Genomic DNA, 19,733 nt, shown 5'->3' on the forward strand with positions numbered 1-19,733 from the left:
AAGAAATCTGCCACCTGCAAATCTTTGTCAGAGCCAGCCTGTGGAGACAGTGACTCTGAAAATACTCCTCCGGGAGAAGCTGGTACATCTTTGCACCAGTGTTCAGATTGGGGTTAAGGATTTCCCATATCCAATGGGTTTTGAAAGCTGCCAAAACTTCCAAAGACCTTCTCTAGTAAGATGTGGATTGGCAGCTGGAGGAACTGGCACTGACCTCAGGAAGGGGAGGGAGAAAAATCTATTTCAGGAGCTTCTTAAGAAGCCATATAGTCTCCTAAGCCTTAAACAAAAAGGGTTGCAGAATGTCCCTTCAGGCATAATTGTCCACGGTTTTGTTGGACCTGTGTACGTTGATATGCTCGTGATGCCAGCTCTGTATCGAGGGCTGCTGGTTCTGCTCTCTCCAATTTACATATAGGTCACTTAGATACCTTTTCTGAGATTGTAAGAGCCCTTCTTTAAGCGCAGTCTTTACGTTGCAACAACATGTGGAATTAAAATCTGTGAATCTCCCTAACATTGTGCTCCTTAACATCATACTGCCTAGCAACTTGGGAATTTAGTGTTTGCATAAATATTTAAGTAATATAAATTTCAACACCAGTGGGTGTGCTTTGTGAAGCTGACATCCATTGTTGTATAACTAATTTGATTCTAATTCTTCCAAGAGATTATACGATACTTATTTATGTTTCTTTTTAGCTGTTGAAAGCCAGTACCTGGACTGTCTAATCCAGACCCAAGTGAATTTTTTTTCTAATTTGGGAGTAGAATCTAGGCAAAACTGAAATGGCTTTCTTAAGCATATCAAACAACAGAGTAATTGGATATTGTGAACATCTTGTTCTTCCTATATAAAATTTGGAGCTTCTGAATGAATACACAGAATGACTGGTAGCGTGAGTTCTTTGAAGATACTAAGCGTTGAAGGTTATGTCATGTGTCATGTTGAAGGTAATTGTTCATAAATTTTCAAAGAGATTTTTAGATTAGACCTACGACAACTATGTCATAGAATCACAGAATCATTTATGTTGGAAAAGACCCTTAAGGTCATCAAGTCCAACTGTTCTGTAATACAACAGTTTATACAATGCCCGGCAAACTTTAGCCCTAATCTGATAAGTGCCTTTGGTACTCTTCTTGTGCAAATCATAATAGTAATACTGTAATTTGGAACAAAATATTAATGCACTCTGCTCACTAGGAGCTTGCATCGATTGACCCAGTAGTAGTTTTTCCTCTGAGCTGAATGACAACAGGATACAATTTTAAGTTACAGACTTTTTTAAAATTAGGTAGATGGATTTTTGTGCTGGTAGTGTATTTGAGTAGCTGTTGTAAATCACTGGTTGAGTTTGCAACTGGTATTTTAAAATTGGAACTAGACAGGTAATAATGACTGGTTAAATGAAAACAGGGAGTCTGCCTAATCTTATACTTTAGTAAGCTAATTACTGCTTCTACTATTATACTTTATAATTTTAACAGGTTTTGGAGGGTTGATTCCTTCAATAAGCATTTCTTGTATTAGCAAGACGTGCTTTGTATTGCTTTTTTTTAACAAGTAGCATAAATCCATCAGTTAATGATGGGAGTAGAGCTAATAAGCACAGTCATGAAAAGGAAGCATAGGTGATCAAATATACCAGCTGTGCTAACTCATAACTGAAGATGGTAAGGATGCACATATTTTGATTATGTCAAGCTTGTCTCCTCCAAATCTGTCCACTAGGAAAACAAACTTGATATACAGCTAGAAAACTAAGACAGTAAGCCTGAAGCCAGGTAGTACATCACTAGTGGTATCTAAAAAAACAGACGGTCGTTTCTACAGAGAACCAGTTCTCATTTCTCTCCATAATTCAGCTACACGCTGGGAAGGTGCTACAAGCTCGTTGATTGTTTCTAAAGTGTTAAGAGTTGACTAAAAGTCCATTTTACATTTAAAGAAGATTATAAAACATAAAATGTACAAATTCCACCAGTACATTATTCTACAGAAATTAAGAAGAACTACTAGCCTTCGCTGACCAGGAATTAGAGCAACTGGATAGATTCTTTCAGGACATGAAACTGGGGTTGGTGAAGGAAATGACCTCTACATCAGTGTCAATGTCGAGCATATCAAATCAAGATACTGTAACTTTCAGCTTTTTGAGGCAGATGAAGCTGATCATGAAGTGACACCTAACGGTTTCCATCCAGTGGTGATAGAATTATTAGCAAGAGGAAGGTCTTCCTTAGGAAGTGTTGGATGATACCCCTTATCTGTGTCATCTATTCCAAATCCTGAAACTCAATTTATCTTTAATAGAAACACTCAAGTGTATAGGGGTGGTGCTGGCAGTTACTAAATATATTGTCTTTCTGGTTTAGGGCAGGTTTGAGACCAAATCTGTTTTAAATACTGGTCAAGGGCAACAGCAGCTGTCTTATTGACAGCTTGTCTTATTCTGCTCACATAATAGGTGGAACGAAGCTGGACTGAGCGTTCGGCCCTGGAAACAGTTGTGTAGTCGGTTTGGGTCCCCTACACAGTTGATGGAAAGAACCATAGAATCATAGAATCACAGAATGGTTTGGGTTGGAAGGAACCTTAAAGATCATCCAGTCCCACCCCCTGCCCTGGGCAGGGACACCTCCCACCAGACCAGGTTGCTCCAAGCCCCCTCCAACCTGGCCTTGAACCCCTCCAGGGATGAGGCAGCCACAACTTCTCTGGGCAACCTGGGCCAGGCTCTCACCACCCTCACAGCAAAGAATTTCTTCCTACTATCTCATCTCAATCTCCCCTCTTTCAGTTTAAAACCATCATCCCTCGTCCTGTCACTACACTCCCTGATAAACAGTCCCTTCAGCCCATCCATTTTTTTCTTTTATGCACATGTTCATGGACATCCCTTAATCACGACGGTAGCCCAACGCTGTTGTGTGGCCATCCATCCTACAGACAGTGTCTGGCAACCTGGACCAACACGGGATTGCCTTGGCTTCTCCATCAACAGAGGTTCAGAAAGACCGCGGCCCATTCGGCCACTTTCTGACAGGTATCACTGCCGGAGACACGAATGCTGGTGAATACACCGAGCATCTCAAGTTAATTCTGTTTGGCAGGAAAAGTCTCTTCTGGTTTTGATAACTGGATTGCTTTAAATCATCATTTTTTTTGTTGTAAAAAATATTCAGTTCCCAGCCCCAACTTGCTGGTTTTTTTTACACTGTGGACTACACCTATTTTGTTTGCATTTTCTAATAAGGTAGATTTCTGAAACTAGCTGTACTTACAGACCAAATATTTTACTCTCATGGCTCTCCTAAGAGTAGTAGAGTAGTTTGTAGTTCTGTATTAAAATCTGTGTGCATTTTGTTTTATATATGACCCCACCGCTCAACAGTTTCAAATGTGATTATGAAAATGTTTAAACAAATGCATTTTTTTTCTTCAAAGTTATTTTCTCTAATGCGTATCTGTGTAATTAGAACATAACATAAACTATATTGTAGCATTACAATCAGGAATTAATTATTGTAACATGAAATTTTCATTTTTTTGTCTTTCCTAACTGCAAAGGTGAGTATGGCTTAAAATTGAAAAAATATTAGTCCTTTTCATAGAAACCTGTTTGAAGATCATAAGGGAGTACAAAAGAAGAAAAGCTTTTTGTTTGTGTTTGCAATCAAATCTTTCTTAAAAGGAAGTCTGACACACAGGCATTGTATTTTTTTTTAATATTACATTGAAGAAAGCAAGATACAAGTCTCACTGGATTAACTGGAATTCAAGTATAGCAGAAAAAACCCCATATTTAAAAATAAATGCTTGCAAACAAGAAGCTCAATGAGCCTTGCAAATGGCTATTCAAAAGTGATTTTCAAATATTAGTGAAGCTTAATTTATTGCTTGCCTAATTTATTGCCTCCATCAAAACAAAACAGAAGAAAATAGGTCAACGTAAAGAAGCTACTGAAAATTATTTAAATGGCAAAACATTCTGAAAAAGAATACAAAAAAATACATTTAAAGATGTCGTAGATCTAAAAATAATCAATCTGTCCTAGTGAATTTATTCAGCTCATACAATGTACTCAGAAATACAGTTCTGTTTTTAAAGACAGCTTGCAAATTTGCAGGATTTGTAAATCAAATCAAGGTGTTTGCCAATGTGCTTTTGAAAATTCTTTAACCTGGTGCTCAGTTAACAAGCATAGTATATAACACATTGAAGGCAAGAGCTGTGCAGCTCAGTGAGAGATTTGTTGGTCCAGCACGTAAATAAAAGGAAAACTAAATAGATGTTTGTGCTCTATTTTCGGTGCTGCGCTTAAAAAAAATTAACCAACTTCCTTCCAGATCTGGTGACGAGTTTGATAGATGAATCTGAAACGCTACATAAAAACATAGAAGAATCTTACTTGTTTAGGTGCAAATATAGTTAAAATTCCGACTGAGCTACGGTTAACTCATTGCTTTGGACACAGCTATTGTTCTGGTCACTTATTTAATAGTAGCAGCCTGTGCTGCAGGGCCAGTTGATGAACAGAAATGCCTACACATGGAGGCGTCGGTGGAGAGAAACGATGCAGATCTGTCAATAGTGCTGCTGTGAACCCACGCATTTCCATGACTGATTTCCAACATGAACTGGTGTTTGCAGTTTGAACGACCTGCTGATAGAAACATCCTTCCTTGCAAACAGGAGTTGCAGCAGTGGTAGGGCAATGGAGCAAGGACTTCTCCTGTGCTTGAACAATTTGCAGGTCCTTTCACCTTTTGAGGCTCGTTTCTACTTAGCTTAAAAAAAAAAAAAAGAGGCATTTTTTATCTTCTCTTTTGGCTGATGATAAGAAATCACGGTTATCAAATTTTATGACCTACTGATCTTTAGTATTGAAAAATTGGTTTATTTACAACAACAGTCACTATCTAAAAGAATAGTATTAAACAGTTTGACATTTAGTACTTCTGTAATTGCCTTATGTCACGTGTCAGCGCTGGATATCTGTTGTATGGATCACTTATCTACTATCTGGTTTATATATAGGCCTTCAGGGCCTTTATCAAAATGCGTATATGAACTTTTCACTCTGTGAAGTGAAAACCCAGGTCAATTAATATCTATTTTCTGTGACCTTCTTAACTTTTCACACCCAGAGAGTTGTTCTAGATTGTACGACTCGCCTGCAGTATCAGTTGGAGGAGGACTGCTGCCTTCACTGATGTTGCCAGAGGTGTGGCTGGTACAGAAAATAAATATCTTCTTGACAAAAGGCATTACCTCCCTCAAACTCATTCTGCTTCACTGTCGTTAATCTCATTATCTGTTCAGTTAATCAATAGCCGTCTTTCAAAAGAGCGTCAAAAAATACTATGTTGAGCAGGGCGAGGGAGGGGATCCTGCCCCTCTGCTCCACTCTGGTGAAACCCCAGCTGGAGCACTGTGCCCAGCTCTGGAGCCCTCGGCACAGGAAGGTCATGGACCTGTTGGAACGGGTCCAGCAGAGGCTCACAAAGATGCTGGGAGGGCTGGAGCCCCTCTACTGTGAGGACAGGCTGGGAGAGTTGTGGGGGTTCAGCCTGGAGAAGAGTCTAAAGACCCTAAAGGGTCTCCAGGAAAGCTGGAGAGGGACTCTTGATGAGGGAGGGGAGCCATAGGAGGAGGGGGAAGGGTTTGACACTGAAAGAGGGGAGATTGAGATGAGATGTGGGGAAGAAATTCTTTGCTGTGAGGATGGTGAGAGCCTGGCCCAAGTTGCCCAGAGAAGCTGTGGCTGCCCCATCCCTGGAGGGGTTCAAGGCCAGGTTGGAGGGGGCTTTGATCAACCTGGTCTGGTGGGAGGTGTCCCTGCCCATGGCAGGGGGTTGGAACTGGGTTATCTTTAAGGTCCCTTCCAGCCCAAACCATTCTATGATTAGCAATGTTAATAATTCATGTTGGAAGTGTGTTTCTGAAGGTAGGAGAGATGGCGGCGTGGTTTGGACTGGAATATATCAAATCAGAATTTAGTTTCTGATCCTGTCATCATCTACTCAGGTGACAGCTCACCACAAATTGTGCCTCGGTTTTGACACATGAACGAGAAATTAGGTGGCAACAAGTTACCCCCATAGAGGTTTCCCACAGTATTTCTACACGTGTCCTTGAACCTCAGCATCTTCTCTTTAGTAGGCAGAGTTCTAGTTCAGAGCTCAGAAGGTGACCTGGACACCCAACAATTGACATCTTCAACAATGGCCTGCATGGCTTTTTGCCCACACACAACTAATCTGTTTTAAAATAATAATATCTCAAACACTGGTGCTTATTATTAATATAAATTAAGTCTGGCAGCAGTTTTATATGGTTACTGTTTAATGACATAATCCTACCATGAGCTTTGCTGTGGTGGTAAAGGAGACGGTCACTGCAGAACCAGTTGTAAGATCAGGGCCTCAACATTTTGTGTGCAGTTAAAATGGTTGAGTATAAATGTATTAAGCCCAAGATAATTGCATGAGAAGTAGTCTTAATTCATAGTGACTGGAGAGAAAACGTTTGTTCTGTTTTACAACATTTACAGAATTTCAGTCTTCTTAGCATGTGTCAAATAGTTTTAATGTTCTTAGGGAGGTATATGTATATTTTACAGTTAAATATGTAAACATCTTGCATGAAAACTCAGTAAATATAACTCATTGCAAAAAAAAGAGGATTATTTTCAGACTCACAAAACAATAAAACAAACCACACAAAAATTAATTCAATAGAGCATGATACAACTTCACAGCATAGGGGAATAAATTTACAACATATAATTTTCGTGCCAGAATTCTTGAGTTATCAGATAATGTATTTCCTTTCGGTGATTATTCTGCAAGCCATATTTAGGCCTTTCTTACAATAGAAGCTTCACTGTGTATTTCAATACAGACTGCTCTCGTGTGTTGTTCGCCCATGTACAAAGTATCTTTCCTATTTAGATTGAGGAATTTAGAATAAGGAAAAGAATTTGCTTCATTCATGTGTTTGGCAAAAATATTCTGAGTCATTGAAGTCTGCTGCATTGAAGAGAAAGAAAGTAGCAACAGTAAATATGTGCCTAGAACTTAAGATTTATGATAATTGGACAATCTGTTATTTATGTTAGCTGAAAATGTTCTTAAGCCAGTATTATAGTATGAATTATTATGCACTGAGTAGATTTATAAGAGCATGCCTATATTTCTACTTCTTAAAATCTGAGGTTGGTCTTATGGACAGGAGACCTGATTTTCATTTATACTACAAAATCTACACTTCTTTTCTCAGTGGAAAAGGGATTTAAAGGAGAAGTAAATCAATGCAAGAATAAAGCCCGTTGTGCTACTGAAGATGGCAAAGATCTTGGGCAAAGAGGTTCGGTCCCAGGTGGAGGAGTTGTGAGGAAGGGCTGACCTAGGCTCAGAAAAAGTATCTGTAGGCTAGGAGGGGTCCAAGTTCAACAAGCACCCAAGAAAAAGGGAAGAAAAAGAAAATGAGCCCAAGCCTGCTTGTAAAGGGGAAGGTGATATACTGCAGTGATGACTGGGGAGCAGAAGAGGGTTGCTGGGCTACTAGTGGCCCAGCTGCAAGAAGCCTAGTCACGGGGTGCCAACAGAGCAGAAGGAACGGGGACTACCATAGCCAGCTTACAGTTGCCACTACAGAAGAATTAGTAACTTGTTTGATCCAGATTTGATCAGGTCATTCTTCTGCTTTTTGAGCTGATCTCGACTGGCAGAAGAGCATTCACCGTCGTGGTTACCCCCAAGTCTGGCTGCAAATGGGACTCCAGCCTGGTCTGCCATTTCTCATGGACTGCAGAGCTGCTGCTCACCATATACATGTCTCAGACTTTGCCATCCTAAAGTGAAAGATGAAGACTAGAACCTCTACTTAGCTGAAAGTTAAGTTAAAATTCTACAGTTCAGTGAATGAAACATGTAAGAATTCATTGAGAACAACTTACTTTCAGCATGGGTGATAGAATTGCTAAGCCGTGCGATCCAAAGAAAGGGTTGCACAATGGGAAGGTAGATCAGGTTGCCGTCTTTGCACCCATTTAACTTCTAATCAAATTAAAACTATGCCATTCTGTGCTATTGCTACAATATCCTAGATCCAAACATTTGTGAAATTTAAGTGTTGTGGCTAAAAGGAGCTGATCTTACCAATGGACCCATTGAGCCAACTGGGCTAGATCTACAGATTCCACCAAGAGAAGTGATTAAGGCCTTTGCTCTCCCTGCATGTCCCTCAGCTCTGGTACTGAGACCGTCTTTCCCTCTGCCTACCTCTAGATTTGCACAGCATTTGCAGGAATTGCATATTTTTGATGATTTCTTTTCTGGGAAAACCAAAGAAGATTGGATTTAGCTTGACCAATAGATTAAAAAATTAAAAAGTTTCGACTGACACGGACACAGGCATCATTTTCTTAAGAAGCCAAATTAAAACTATTAATATACGTATATCAGGTTAGCAGTTTCCTTTAATTGCTGTGCTGCTGACTTTTGGTGGAATAAATTATACATGTGAAGGAAGACTCTGGATTGTTTCTGATTAATGCTAGAATACAAAATGAAGTTTTACAAATCCTCATGATTTTACTGACTTTATTTCTGTGTGTGTTATATATCAAACAAGCTGTGGCTTCAACTGTAAAAAGTGAAAGCTTATCTTGGAAGATTGGGAGAATATTTTGCAATTATTTATGGGAATGTGACTGTGAAAATTTTCTACTGGTGTATTTTTTTTTGCATTAAGTTTTAGTTAAAAATTACAGTGAATTTTACTGTAAATTACACTAAATTTTAAGATGACGTAGCTAAAAATGTAAAAGTCTGTTTAAAATTCTATTTTACATGCTTTACACAAAGAAAATGTTGTATCAACTTAAAGCATACAGCAAGTAGCTACTGATTTAATGCACATAGTTCGATCTAAACTTTATCTTACAGCATCAAATATTACGTTTCTGAATCATATCCATGCTGCAGGGAATTTCTGTCCTTGGGGAAGGAGAAATTGGTCATGAAGAGGAAGAAAAAAAAAAACAGAAAATAATTTCTGCTCCAAACATTGTATCATGGAAACGTGGAATAACTTGTGGGATGACTCAATGACTTTGTTTGTTGAACGTTTGGTGCCTGAGTTACGAATCAGACACTGGGAATGAGCTGCGGTGATGGCAGAGAGAGGATGCCAACGGTGGAGGAAGGGAGGCAAAATTAAGATCAGGGGTAATCTGCTCTGAAATTTATAGCTAGTAGAGCTATTGTGTAATTAATCTGAAGTCAAACGAAAAAATACGCAGTTTTCTGAATTAGAGTCCATTGCGGCTGTTGTATTTCCCACTTTTTTCTGAATAAAGTCAGACCTGTAGAACGTGAAAGCAGTCTGGAGTAGGAGACAACAAAAGGGTGGCCTGTGCTGATTCTTGTAAAATAATTCCCGTTATAGTATTTTTTGCCGAGAAAGTCTGATACCGTGTGAGTTGCAAAAGTGGATTCTACAACATTTTCTTTTATTTGGGCATTTTATCCTATAATGGGCATTTTATCCCATAAGGGGGATTTTATCCCAATTTATCCTATAATTTATTAATTAATTAGTATATAATTTATCCATATTTATCCTGTAATTTTATCCCAAACCCACATCTGAAGCACTTGATAATCTAGTACGTGTACCCATGCTGTGGCAATAGCTCTTTATTTTTCCTTGTTTCTGCTCCTGGGAGTGTCTCCCAAACTATTTTGGAGGGGATGCCCCTCGTTTATCACTCTTTCCCTAGGGACGCTGGGTTTCTGGGAGCACGTTGGCCCGCCTTCACTGGAATAGGCAGACGGTCATCCTGGAGCCTGGCAGTTACAGGATTTATTCTTAGAGGGGCACCGGGGATAGTTTTGTGACACCGAGCCATGCCTCTGGCACCTGAACTACCAAGTTCCGATGGTCCACTGTGGTCAGCGTTTCCTACTCTCTGGCTCCAGGTTGCTCCTAACGCCTTTTCTGAGATCCATTTTCTTGGGGTGTGCTCACCTGGGGAGCTGGGCATCGCCCCTCTCTGCCAGGTAACTGCAAGGAAAGAGGAGGAATATACTATTGATGCCCCAGGATCACTCATGCAGTGTAGACTTCCTAATTATTTGGCACAACAGCAGCCCTGCCAAAGCCATGAAGGTATCAGAGTGGACCCTAGATATCAATTCCAGCATTTGTTGATGTTATGAAGTGGCCAGGGGGTTATTTTCTGTATCAGTGGTTAAACAAGGATTATTATTTTTTTTTTAAACAAAGCACTCCCAGCAGAGGTACTGAAGCAGGCTGCCCATTGCAGAACATCTCCATTTGTCAGGAAGCTTTTGCAACCACCAAAATATTGTTTGTGGGGATATTGTGAAAGCAGACAGTCAGTGGTGCATGAGCCAGAAAAAGAACCAGCTATTAAATTGAATTCCAGTTTTACCTTAACAATAAAGTTATTTTATCCCATTTTGCCCAAACCCTACTCAATTTTAAAGGGGTGAGGAGAAGGGGTGGGTGAGTGTGAAGTCTTTAAAGCTCAACGGGAGGAAATTTTATATTTTTTTCATACCTACCTCTTTGCAATAGCAGGACCCAGCTCATGTAGCTAAAGGAACATTGTAAATTCTAAGAAGTGTTTTTTGAAGTCAGAGAGATCCTTTTGTCATCATCATCTTCATCCCCATTTTGCCTGAATATAATGGCGAGATGCGGTCGCATAACTCTGAAAGTTGCTGTGAATTCCTTCAAAAGGAACTCCAAGAGAGAATAATTCCTCTGAACAAAATATTCAGACTTTACAATGCCATATTTTGTTACAGAAGCAAATTTTCTTTTCTTTTCTTTTTTTTTTTTCCTATTAACTGTAACTAAACTGAAGGTATTTCAGATTAGAACATTGTTAGACTGGATCAGCATTTTGCAGGCAGATGGCCGTTTTCACTGGCACAAGAGCAACCAGCATTCAAATAATTAGCTGGTTTGTGGGTGCCCAAGAGTCCAAAGAAAGGGAGAAGCAAAAAGCTAAACTTGAGATGAGAATAATTGACAAAATCTCTTTTACCTTTTTAAGTACATGGAGCATTTTGCATCATCTGGATTTTTCAGTGCAAAACTGAAATGCAGTTCTTTAGAAGTCCTGGGGTTTTTAACATTTTCTTACAAAGTTTCTTTTTTTTTTCCTCATCTTTTGAGGGCAAATTTTTTAAAAGTAAATGTCTTGGATACTGAGTATTGGGTGCTCATTTGAAAGCTTCCTTGTTTGGAAAGCACACGGCAGCGTTACAACATTATGGGATGGCTTTGTATTCAACAAGAGGACAACTAAATGGGCCCATGGAGTCTTCGTACAAGGGCTTTGGAGTAATTTGGGGAATTTATGTCATATTATTTGTTACGCCAAAGTCGCCTAGCCTTGCCTTGTCTTCTGGGCAGTTGTGCCTTCTCTCCAGCTGAAGCAACCATCTGCCAATCAAAGGTTTGTGGGTTGTTTTTTTTGAGTCAAACCATGATAGGATTTTGAGAAGTTCACTCAATTTGATGACTTCCTATTAGTGAGAGATTCTGATCCAGGATCCTTGGGGAATGCAAATTTTGTTTGACTTGCTAAAGTAAGAAAGGAAAAAAAAGAAAACAAATAAGAAAATTATATCATACAATCTCCTTTTACTGTAGTCCCCATGGAAAATGAGGGCCTGCCCTCATCCATATTTATACCAAAAATGGTTCCCATGTTGAACAAACCACTACGCTACTAATCTTGCAATTTTTTTTCTAAATCTCATTCTCGCCTAAGATGAAAGTATATTCCATTTACTAGACGTGTGTTGTGAGCTTTTATTTTTTGCCCCCCCCCCTTTGTTTGTTTGTTTTTTTTCTGATAGAACCGTGGGATTTAGTAAGTCAGTAGGACTTTTTGTACATTTGAGGATCAGTGTAAAGAAAATGCCATTTCCACTTGGTGCTATTTCAGTGGATTAGGCAGTGCATCAAAACATACGTATTAGCTTGAGTGAGAATACCTCCAGGTCTCATAGCTCTGCTGGGGCTGTGATAGCTTCCTTCACGCTACCTGAGATTCTTGCACATATTTTTTTCGTCAGAGCGCTCTTGAGGTAAATGCCTGATACTCTGTGCGATAGGAATTCTGCAATCGTCTCGTAATTGATTCATTATCCAGGTGGCACTAATGGAAAGGAAATGAAGAGTCCACTTCAAAAAAGAAAAAAAAAAAAAGAAGTTGAAGTACAGTAGCATCCCCAATGGTGGTTCGTAAGAGTGCTGTGTTTGCGTGAACTCCCCTTCCCAGCCCAGCTTTCAGGGGATTCTTGGGTTTAGCGAAAGAAGTGAAAGTAATTGGTCTGATGGGCCGCTTACAATTACAGCGCCGCAGGAAATGACGCGGGGAAGTCTCAGAAGGTTCCCAGTGTTCCTTCGAAAAACAAAACATCCGAATATTCAGATGGATTGTTCAAAAAAACACGGCAGACATTTTATAGCTGTAGTCAATGTACCTAATATTTCAACTCATATATTTTAAAGCTTCGCATCTGTTGTTTTGTCGCTTTTAGTTGATTTAATGTAAGTGATCTTTTTTATTTAGAAAGACATCCTTTTTTATGTTTAGCACTATAAGAAATGTCTGCAAGTATCATCTGTTCAAAACTATTTCTCGACTATATAGACACTTTACAATATACAGCGTTTAAAAAATTTGGCCTAAAAGTCAAATTCTCCCCAAGCCAGATCTTTAAGTATTGGCTTCACTTTTGCACGTGTCAAGGTAATAACCATACAGTAAAAACAGATTGTAACCTGAGTATGAGAGGCATCAAGCACAAAGTTATTTACTTTAGTGAGAGCAGCTGTGAATTTAAACAAATGTTGATTTGTCACTGTATATGATGCATTTCTTACCCTATTCTTTCCCATGCATTATTCATTTTATCACGGTCACAAACTACAACTTAAATATAACAAAATATCCTGGGTGCTAGGTTCTTCTAGCACTTAGTTTCCAAAATACTTGCAGTTTCACTGGTCTCAGAGGGTAATTAATTTGCTCATGCCTTTTCTTTCCTTCTTTCACTAGTGCTAAAGCTCCATCCACCGCCAGATGTCTTTCTGCCTGACCGAGATGTTTCTGTGGTCTTTGAGGACTAACTTACATATCAAAGGTGAGCTGTTACCCGTTACTACAATGAAACAGCAGAGCTTGTTGATGAATATTAAACCAATATAAAATTCTGAATACCCAAATGAAGTGGGTTCTTGTACTTAGGAGAAAGAAAATTAGGCAGGAATACGATGTTTGAACTTGGTCGGCCTCTTTGCTTATCTCGTCATAGAACTGGAGCATCTTTTCAAGCAAAAATAACTGTTAAGATTGTATTTAATTGGATGCATTTTCCTTTTCAGGAAGCTATGCCCTACTTGACTGTAAACTTCAGTGTAATGACTAGTTTGGGTGAATGAAGATCTGTAGTCAGGTGATTTGCAGAGGCATTGTGATTTGTACATAGCATGAAAATAAAAAATTACCACATGTTCTGGCTATTTTGCATGATTACTTGAAATTTTGTACTTCCAAGGATATATTTATCTTACTAATTGATTGTTTCTGGAGACACGTGACTAATTACTAGCCATGTAGAAATTACCTTCATTCATCTTGCCTTGCTGTTGCTAAAATATAATATTAAAAAAAACCCCACTGGTTTATAAATGAACCATATCAAAATATTGTTTATGACACTTCATGCCAATTGTAGTCTACAGTAGTTCTGTTGAAATATAATTTTGAATGTTATTGACAATTCATCTGAATATGAATGAATGTGAATGAAATTTCTTTATTATGGGAACCAGGTAGAAAATAATACCTATAGATTAAGAATAGTGGATCCTTTGAAAGGGCAGCTTTATGAGTTCATGAATCTCAAAAAAAAAAATCCTTTTGTCTTTAGGTCAGCTGTGTCAGGCATCAGAAAATATTTTAAGCTATTCTAAGGTATACTTTTCACCACGATCCTTACCTTTCCTTGTGAAAGAACACAAAAGATGCTAATTAGGAAGGTGGTAAAAGTATTTTTGCATGTTGGCAGCTCAAGAGAATCAAAGTGTATGCGAAGGAAATGACAGCTCCAAATAAATGTAACATTCTCCTTCAGCTCTGACTTGCTGGTTCTTGAAAGTCCTACCAGTGCTCAGATTATATGCTGTAGTTTTTGCACTGTTGCTTGTGTTTTAACACCTAACGTGCTGCTCCGGCTGGCAAAAATTAAGATGTTGAGCTCTGCTTGCTATGTTGTGTTTTGTTTCTAGTGCCACATCCATAATTTAACATATTTACATTCAATTGTATAGATGAAGATATTGGGATCCACCAGTACTATGACAAAAGAGAACCAGGTAAAATATAAATAACCGTAACTAAAGATAAACAAAACTTCCAAATATTCAATCTTTGACACTAACTGCTTGCTCTGAAAAATGCAACATTGAATTTCTTGTTAATACATGAAGGAATGCAGGGACAGGGATGCAGCCCGGGGAAGGGATGCAGGGGCAGGAATGAAAGAGCAGGAATGCAGCCTGGGGCAGCGATGCAGCTTGGGGAAGGGATACAGGAGCAGGGATGCAGCAGCAGGGTTTCAGGGATGGGGTACAGGGGAAGGGATGCAGCCCCGGGCAGGGATGCGGGGGCAGGGATGCAGGGCTGGGGTACAGGGGAAGGGATGCAGCCCAGGGCAGGGATGCAGGGGCAGGGATGCAGGGGCAGGGATGCAGCCTGGGGCAGGGATGCAGGGGCAGGGATGCAGGGGCAGGGATGCAGGGGCAGGGATGCAGCCCAGGGCAGGGATGCAGGGGCAGGGATGCAGGGGCAGGGATGCAGCCCAGGGCAGGGATGCAGCAGCAGGGATGCAGTCCGGGGCAGGGATGCAGGGGCAGGGATGCAGTCCGGGGCAGGGATGCAAGGGCAGGGATGCAGGGGCAGGGATGCAGCGGCAGGGATGCAGGGGCAGGGATGCAGGGGCAGGGATGCAGCCCAGGGCAGAGATGCAGGAGAAGGGATGCAGCAGCAGGGATGCAGCAGCAGGGTTTCAGGGCTGGGGTACAGGGGAAGGGATGCAGCCCAGGGCAGGGATGCAGGGGCAGGGATGCAGGGCTGGGGTACAGGGGAAGGGATGCAGTCCAGGGCAGGGATGCAGGGGCAGGGATGCAGCCCAGGGCATGGATGCAGGAGCAGGGATGCAGGAGCAGGGATGCAGCCCGGGGCAGCCGGCCCGGTGGTGGCTGGGTGTTTGGTGGCATCCCAGCAGAGGGCATCGCGAACGCACAGGACCGCCAGCCCCGGCCTCCTGCGTTCCTACCTGGTCTCAGAAATGGCCATTTCAGAGTGAACGATCCATTTTCTTTATCTGATTAATATTCTTAATCCTCGAAGTTTCACGAGGGGCCAAAAGGTCGGCTGGGCTACAGTTGCTTCCTCTCTGCGGTTCAGTTGGAGCTTGTGCGGGCATCCCTGGGGCTGCATTTTGTGGGTAATGTGCTGTCGCCACAGCTCTGCTGACGGACCCACTCGGCTTCTCTGCTGGCTTCACTTGCAGCTGCCTTCACTATCTGATGAGATTGCAGGCTTAGTAATGCCGGCCCACCTGTTGGGCTGCATGAGCCTTTCTTTCACTGCAAATTTAAGATATCTGCCTTACGAGGTGAAAACATTGAGGCTGTCTTAATTTTTTTGTGAATTTCTGTGTTTTATCAAACCGTATGACTCTACTCCCTGTTACTAATATTTGCTGACAGCAGTAGTGAGGATTATCATTCATCTTTTCATCCTTTCTTTCCTTTAGCATCACAGATGAAGCATGGTTACTTAGAAGAGAAGCAAAAGCTAGCAGAATGTAAGGACATTTTCTGAGTTTCTTGTTACAGTAAGACCAAATTATTAATTTGTATTGGTGATGCCCCTGGAAAAGCATTAAAATAACATCAGGCTGCTTCTAATGTAACTTTTTGCACGTGCCATCTAAGGCAGATAGTCACAGAACTATGCAGCACAAAACAATTGGGAAGTGGTAATTATTCCTTCCTGGTATATTTGCAATCTGTTTTTTTTTCCCTGTGTCACTAAGCATGGTAGTGTGTATTGCTTCTCAAATTCATTGTCAAGAGGAATCCCCAAAACAATCCCAATCCAGATTTTTCCTTATGAAATTTACTCTAGTGGATGAGCAATAAACATTTTCCCAATCAGCTCTTGAATTGAAATACCAACTGCCTCCAAACTGAAAGTTATAACTAAAATACTTTCCGCCAAAATCAAATTCCAGGTTAATAATAAGCTGCCATCGTAGAATGCTTTTAGCTTTCAAACATTTGCACTGTTCCCGTATTATCTGTTTAAAAGCAGTATCAGTTTATGCTATCATACACCAGTTCTGTGACAGTAAAAGGTTTTTATATTAGTACAACTTTTCTTCAGCTCAAGTTTTACAACTTCTGCATAGTTATTGTTGTTGTTATGTTCAGAGCACCCATTGATGTTCAAACATTATTACATGACGACTCTGAAAAATCTAATTGATTTTTAGACGACTTCACAAAGTGGTATGTATGCCATAAGAATTGCCTTAATGTTTTATCTTACCGTAATGAAAATTCACATGGAATTGTGCATGCGTTTGAAAGGCCACCAAACACGTGTTCCGGAAGGATAAGTTATTTGCAAACTTTGGAGCAGGTTGTGGCTCCGCTGGGGATGGGTGTAAAGGTGCAGGCAGCCATGGGGTAGATCTACAGCCGCTGCGGAGGGTGCATGTCAACTCCGGAAAGGTGGGGAGGCGAGAAAGGGGTAGAAGTGGGGAGGACCATAATGGATCCACATCCCTTGTGCTCCGCGTGGCGTTATTTTGCAGGCTGTTACCATCGCCTGTACGAAACGAGAAGCAGGGCCAGATAAACCCCGCAGCACAGAAGCCCCAGCTGTTCCCTTTCGTACACCTGAGCTGCGATAGGAACACGAGCGACTGTAGCGTGTTCCTGTAAATACAGGGGTGGCTTCGGCAGGAAAGCACAGCGGAGCACATTTCTCCGAGAGGAGCACAGGGTGACTTTACTCCCAGCTGCTGATTTGTTTATACAGTTTGGTATCTGTACAGGCAATTTCCCATTTTGCATACGTGGATAAGTATTCCAGTATTTATGAAGGCACCCATTGAAAATGTGATCTTACATGCCTAATTAATATTATCATAACAGTTCCACCAACACTGGCTTCAGTCCAATAAAATACAAAGAGAAGTTGTATGTTGGTGTGCTCTTTTGTTGATATATGAAATCCTTCATTTTTTCACTCTATAGCACTTCCATTGTAAGCTCCTCTTTGCAGGGAGATTTAAACACAACTGTTAAGTCATTCCGTCTGGAAGTTGGCATACAAACTGACAGCTTGGAGCTCAAAACTTTTCATCAGGTTTCCTTTAAATAGCCTAGATTTTAAAAAGACAATGTATTCTAGTCTCTCGTGGGTTTTATTGTGTACTTATGAACAGAGAACTGCTCGCTTTTAAATGGTGAAATTTCACAAGTTATTAGAGCCTGATTCTCAGCCATGAAACAAGCCAGTTCCTGGCGACTCCAGAGGAAGCTTTGCCTCCTGGTTTCAGGATTAATGTATTAGGCCAGAATTTTCACAATAGTTTGCTGAACATTAATAAATTTGTTAAAGGACTGTACTAGTCATGCAGTTTCTTGTTTGCTTGACTTGGCAGATTCTTAAGAACAAATTTTCAAGAACAAATGCTATAAATAACTATACTCCATAATGTAAGTTATTGCGTTCACAATTACCTGTTGTTAGTACCTCTATATATGCGTAAATTCATGCATATATATTTTGCAGACATGTTAGTGCCTGCTTTTTGAAACTAGGCAATGAAATGCTAGTTCAAAAGAATAGTATCTGTTTAGGGTTTGATAACTTGAATCTGAGTTAACGTACTGAATGTGAGATGCGTCCTCATCGCAAGCCCTTTGCAGTTGGGTAAAATCTTACATCCTGAGAGCTTTGCGCACAATTGCCATGGTGAGGTCATGGGCAGCGTGGATATTTCATGGTAAATGTTCCTACAACAGAGCCTTTCAAAAGGATATCACTTGACAGTACAACCCAATAGAAACCAGAGCCATTTCCTTCCAATATAGGTAATTTTTACGTTTAACGTAACTCCTAGAAATCTTGGTTTTGTCTTTCCATAGACAAGGAAGCTCAACTTGAAGAACTTTTTTTAAATTATATATGCATGTGTGTTTGTACACAAACACACATGCATACACACACACACACACATATATATACTGTTGCCTATAAATACACATTTCTCTATCCTTTGGTGTTTTTTCTTCACTTTTATTTGCCAGCTCGAGATTATCCTTGGATACTGAAAAACAGGCGAGCAGACAAACTGCGAGACGCGCTCAGGGAGGTAGAGGTATGCTTCAGAAAGTTTCACGTACAGCAACGTATAATCCGGTTTTCAAACCTCTTTCAACAGCTTTAATTTTCATAAAGATCCAACTCTCACAGTGATGATAAATGTGCTTTTGTCTGGCGGGCTGCTCTGAAACAGCCGCATCTTTGTGTGGCGTGGCTTCGTCTGTAAACCTGAAAATCAGAAGGATGTTAACCGATAGTGACAATGTGTACTCCAGCTCCGCTCTCTGTTTTCCGTTGTCCTGTAGGACTTACTGCAAACCAGCCCATGTGCCCTGAGCGAATGGAAGAACAAACACATCTGCCAGGTAAAATGTTTTGACAAAGCTCTTGCGATGTTCAATCAGTGGAGCCCAACAGCCATCCGCTGTTTGGTGCAATAGAGTTATAATGTTAGCACAGAAAATCATCCTTTTGGTTTGGTTTGGTTTTTAATGTATGGGCTCTTATTACCTAGATTGTGTTTATTTACAGTTCTAACCCAAAACAGATGCTACGAAACAAAAATCTGGGTTTTTATCAACAAGAAAAATTACATTAAAGGGCCCCGATTCTGTGAGATTGTTATTATTTGGGAAAACTGAAAGCATCCTGTACCTCAAAATAGCAGGCTAAGGGAGCAGTTAAAATAAATAGACAGGTCTGGAATCTATGTTATATTGCATTTTTAGATCTTAATTACGTACATGTCTGTCGCAAATCTTTTTACTTTTGCTTGTGTAATACGGGAGGGAAGCTATAACTCCAAAGCAGCCAGATCATTAATCAAGTTATGGAACGAAAGATATTGTGACAGGTGGCACACATGTAGCTATGTTCTTGGTCTATATAAGTTCCACATATTGCATACAAGCAACAGCTTTTCAGACCCTCCTTAACACAGACCAGTGGGGCTGGTGGGAGATCTGAACGTGACGCTGGCTCCAGCTCCTTACTCATGAGCAATCCTGCTTCAGCAGGGGAGTTGGACTAGATGATCTATATGGTCCCTTCCAACTCTAAAAAAAATTCAGTGAAATTCAGTGAGCTTGTGTTGAAAAACATACCTGATGTAAAGTTTCTGCAGTCCTCATTGTTCACGAGGGACGTGTGTTGTGTTTGAAGCTGCTTTAGCATGGGGATTGCTTGTAAATATTACTGTTTCTAAAATGAAATTTTGTGTTCTAACTTCTACACTTTTTCACATTCGTAATTTTTTTTTCTTCTAA

The 19,733-nt window shown here is 40.4% G+C and overlaps 1 protein-coding gene across 1 annotated transcript in view; it reads left to right on the forward strand.

Moving 5' to 3' along the window:
• The window catches only part of WDPCP (WD repeat containing planar cell polarity effector), a 162,979-nt gene that overhangs the window by 38,090 nt on the left and 105,156 nt on the right, over nucleotides 1-19,733 (forward strand). The window contains exons 3-7 of the mRNA XM_074150725.1: nucleotides 13,120-13,204; nucleotides 14,394-14,438; nucleotides 15,884-15,934; nucleotides 18,453-18,523; nucleotides 18,774-18,833. Of these exons, the coding sequence (XP_074006826.1) occupies nucleotides 13,144-13,204; nucleotides 14,394-14,438; nucleotides 15,884-15,934; nucleotides 18,453-18,523; nucleotides 18,774-18,833 (288 nt within the window). The 5' untranslated portion in view covers nucleotides 13,120-13,143. The remainder of the gene's footprint in view (nucleotides 1-13,119; nucleotides 13,205-14,393; nucleotides 14,439-15,883; nucleotides 15,935-18,452; nucleotides 18,524-18,773; nucleotides 18,834-19,733) is intronic.

This window comes from Numenius arquata, chromosome 7 (genome assembly GCF_964106895.1).
Source record: "Numenius arquata chromosome 7, bNumArq3.hap1.1, whole genome shotgun sequence".
NCBI lineage: Eukaryota > Metazoa > Chordata > Aves > Charadriiformes > Scolopacidae > Numenius > Numenius arquata.